A 4,593-nucleotide genomic window follows, 5' to 3' on the forward strand; every position below is an offset into this window, starting at 1 on the left:
TAACTATTACATTGTTTTGTACACCTGAAATTAATAATAAAAAAAGCTTAATGAATATTGAAAGCTTTGTATTCAGCATGCAATAAACATACACACAGATTTATGTACAAAAAAATCTATTTTATGTGGTTTTGTAACTATGACAGATTTCTTTTAGGTAATGTTTGCATAGTCTATCTATCATTTTAATCCCAAGCTTTGAATGTCTTTATATTTAAATTATATTTCTTATAAGGAATCCATTTTTGGAGTTTTTAAATTCTGGCTGTCAATATTAGTCTTTTCCTTAGGGTAGTTGGTTAATTTTCATTGCACATAATTAGATTTTTGTATTTCAAGAAGTTTTGTCCCCAAATTTGACATTCTGTTATTGTGCTATTTCCTGAAATTGCATTCTTTATTTCATAAAAGCAGTTCAAACATAGGTGTTATATCTACAGATATTCTTATTTGTTCATTCCAATATTTGCAGTCCATGTGAAGTCTGTTTGCTGCTTGTTTGTGTTTGCTTTGCTGACTTTCATTCATACTTTCTATGTTTGAGGAGCATTGTGAGCACATTGTGTATTTGTCTCTTCTATACACTACTTTTCATTATATATCTAACCTGTTATTATAAACTTAACATAAATGATGGTGTTAATGTTGATATTGAAAAAGATGAGGAAATCCAATTTTTGTTTCTGTTGTGTTTTGTTTCTTATAGATATATATTTGGTTCTCCTACTCCACAATTCAGATTAAGAAATGCAAAATAGTCCCAGGAGGACAAGTAAAATTCATGAAACAAACGTTCATTTGCATGTTAACAAATTGTAGGTAGCACTCAGACTGGAGACACATTCTCTAGACTAGCTTTTACACATGTAACTGGAGGTGATTCTATAAAGATATTTCAGATTCCAGGAGCACGTATTAATTGGGGCACTTTTAACTCTTAATGTAATGAAAGAAAAGGAAATCATTCTTCCATCAAGCAGCCAATATATTCCTCATCCTTCAGCAGGTAATCTAAAATCTATGTAATACGAACAATATTAGGGCTTGGCAGAAATGCTAAGTAAAGTAGAAGGACTCTTCATTTTCATTGTCATTACTGAATCAATACTGGGGACTTTAGTGAATGGATTTATTATACTAGTGAACTGCATTGACTGTGTCAAGAATAAGAAGTTTTCTGTAATTGGCTTGATTCTTATTGGCTTAGCTACCTCAAGAATTTTTCTGATATGGCTAATATTTGCTGATGGATTTTTAAAGATGTTCTCTCTAGGTGTGTATTTCTCTGGAAATGTAATTGAATGTATTAGTTACTCGTGGGTGATTATTAATCAATCAAGTATCGGGTTTGCCACCAGCCTCAGCACCTTCTATTTCCTGAAGATAGCAAATTTTTCCCACCACATTTTTTTCTGGTTGAAGGCTAGAATCAATAGGATTATTCTCCTTCTAATGGGATTCTTGCTTATTTCATTGTTACTTACTTTCCCACAAATTGTGAAGATTGTTAATAAGCATAAAATCGATAGAAACATAACGTGGACACTCATCATGGGTATGAGTAAAAGTGAATTCTTCTCTAACCAGATTTTGCTCAATCTGGGAGTCATTTTCCTCTTTACACTAACTCTGGTTACATGTTTCTTGTTAATAATTTCCCTTTGGAGACACAACAGGCAGATGCAATTGAATGTCACAGGCTTCAGAGACCCTAGCACAGAAGCGCATGTGAAAGCAATGAAAATTTTGATATCTTTTGTCATCCTTTCTATCTTGTATTGTATAGGCATCGCCATAGAAATATCATGTGTTACACTGCCAGAAAACAAGTTGCTGTTTTCTTTTGGTATGACAATCACAGTCCTCTATCCCTCAGGTCACTCGTTTATCCTAATTCTAGGAAACAGCAAGCTAACGCAAGCCTTTTCGAAGGTAGCACAGCATTTAGAGTGCTGTGTGAGAGAGAAACTTCTCAGAACTCCATAGAAGGTGTGGGGAGACATGAATGTAGAATAATCCAGTGAAGAGACGCCTGAAGATCTATTTCACTGGCACCACATTCTTCCATTGGTTTTAACTGTGTTGTTAGACATCACTAAAATCTTCCATAATTATTTTGACTACATCTCAGGAAATTTCACTTTTCAATGAGATTTTAACCCCACATGCAGATTCAATGGCTCAGTCAGCTTCCCTACCCTGCAACTTTTTCTTCCCAGAGGAAAAACAGCTTGGAGACACTCTTAAGGTGATGATAGTGGAAGTAAGCATCTAATATCAGACTTTTCATTGTGCTTTACCTGACTTTTCTGAAGCATTGGCACCCTTTCACCAAGAAGACCCAAAGGAAAAGAAACAAAAACAAAGAAAGCTATAATCAACCTTGACATTTAGAACACGGAAATTACAGAGAGAAGTGCTTCTTTTCAGTTTGCAATTTTAATTCTTTAAAAGGTTACTTTTATTTGTACTCTTTAAATCCTAATGTTTTTGTTTGTTTTTTTACTGGTGTGTGTTTGATATAGTAGCAGTAGTTGTAGCAGCAGGTGTAGTTCTGTGAAAAATAGCTCAGGAAGCAGAGTCTACATGGGGAAGGGGATCAGAGAACTGATAACATGAGTCTTCATTTCTGCGGATTTGAAATGAAGCAAAATCATGGACCAATTAGAGTTAAGTACAGATTCTGTTAGAAGTATAGATCCGAAGGACTCAACATGGTTACTGAGGTATGCTAAGGACGCAAACTGACCCGGGATAGAATCAGTGTGAAGTATAAAATGTTCTGCTCTAGGGTTTCTTACACACATATATGTTCATACACACAGACTTGCACTCATGGACATATTTCAAATGCTGCTTTTTAAAGTGAATATTTATATCTAACCCAGGATGTGAACTGAGTGTCTTATTTTGGCACCTTACAAAAGTACACTGCCATATACTTACAGCCTAACACCTGGAAGATTTCTAAAAACAAAGGTTTAATAAATATTTTTTGAGCGCTAAAACTGTTAGGTGCTGAGGATATGGCACTAAACAAGATCCCAGTATCATGGACAAGATATTCTGGTAGAAAAACAAGATAAATAGCAATACCTTAATTATATTTATGGTTTTGGGAAGGAAAAGCTAAAACTTGCTAAGAAAATAAACTGACTTGGTCCTGGGAGTAGAAAAGATGTCACCGAGGCTGAGATAGTTTAGCTCAAGATCTGGAAATTGCAGAAGAGTACAGAGGGCAGGGCAGGAGAGATCTGAGGTGAGGAAGCAGCATTCTCGTGGGTCTTGAGGCAAGAAGGGACATAGGGCATTCCAGGAACTGAAAAGTCCAGCATGACTATTATATAGAGACTGCAGCATTTTAAATTATTCTAAGGGAAATTCAAATAAGGAGGAATTTCATAAGTTCCTTCCAGAATTGATAAATGGCCCTGCAGAAATATTAAACTAATATTTCAGTAGTGGAAAAATACTCATTCTATTCCAATCTTTAAACCATTCAACTTTATTATGTTTAATGTCATTGCTTTGATCACAAAAACATGTTTTTAATTTTCATATATTTGATTACTGACACGGTTAAGCATTTTTACAGACTTATTAACAAATGATGTATAATTTTTAGAAATTATTCATTTGTTTTCCTCTTATTTTTTCATGTCTATGGTTTTTCTTACCAATTTTGTGATACTTTCTATGTTATCATTATGCCATATATATGTTATAATTTTTTTTCTTAGTTTGCTGTTTTGTAAATATCTTAGTTCATGGTGTTTGGGGAAATAAGTTGGTAATTTATATGAACTCAAATCTATGTGTTTCCCTTTATGATTTCTTCTGCTGCTATTTTTGCTAATTTTGGTTTAGTTTTATTGTAATATGTTCCTTTTATCAATAACTCCTTCTTTTTCTGATAAAATTTTATTTTATTTTACCTAAAATTAAAAACACAGAAAGTTCTAAAGAAATTAATGTTATTCATATTTGTCACTCAACTAACTACTGTAAACATGTTCCTACATTGTTTTAAGTTAAATTTCAAGATAGATATAGATACATAGGTATGTTGATAAGATTGTATATTATTTTTATTTTCTTTTAGTTTTCTGTAAATTTCTAATTTTTTTATAATTTATGTAATAATTAATGTAATTAGGGAAATATAATTAAATAAAAGACAAGAAACAGGAATAAAATCTGTTTGGTTAACTTTCCTTGAGAAAGGAGGAAAAGGTCATTACTCAGCGTTTTCATAAACTGTATAATTACTAACTCTGATATCTGCTGGTCTAAAGTCTAAGATCTGCTTTTTTAGTTTATCATTTGTGCTGACTCTTGATTATGACTCCTGGTCATCATATATTTTGTGATTCTATCTTGAACTCAGTTTCATTAGAACGTCATCTGTAGAAGTTCTTTGAGGTCAAGTTTACAGTGTACTTTGCCAAAAACAAAATGATTTTGCTTGCGAGGCCGATTGGGGACCCCACCAGTCTTAGATTTATTTAAATTAAATTTTTGGTTTGTAATTTTACAACAAAGGCAGTAAAGGCTACACAGGCAGTACAAATTCTGGCCCCAAATATACATGTA

At 33.1% G+C, this 4,593-nt stretch overlaps 1 protein-coding gene across 1 annotated transcript; it reads left to right on the forward strand.

Moving 5' to 3' along the window:
• Positions 1 to 1,053: 1,053 nt before the first annotated feature.
• On the forward strand, positions 1,054 to 1,986 carry LOC109377265 (taste receptor type 2 member 10-like). The gene has a single exon (XM_019633572.1). It carries the CDS (start codon positions 1,054 to 1,056, stop codon positions 1,984 to 1,986), a length of 933 nt encoding a protein of 310 aa, XP_019489117.1.
• The last annotated feature ends 2,607 nt before the right edge of the window (positions 1,987 to 4,593 follow it).

This window comes from Hipposideros armiger, unplaced genomic scaffold, assembly GCF_001890085.2.
Source record: "Hipposideros armiger isolate ML-2016 unplaced genomic scaffold, ASM189008v1 scaffold_1345, whole genome shotgun sequence".
NCBI lineage: Eukaryota > Metazoa > Chordata > Mammalia > Chiroptera > Hipposideridae > Hipposideros > Hipposideros armiger.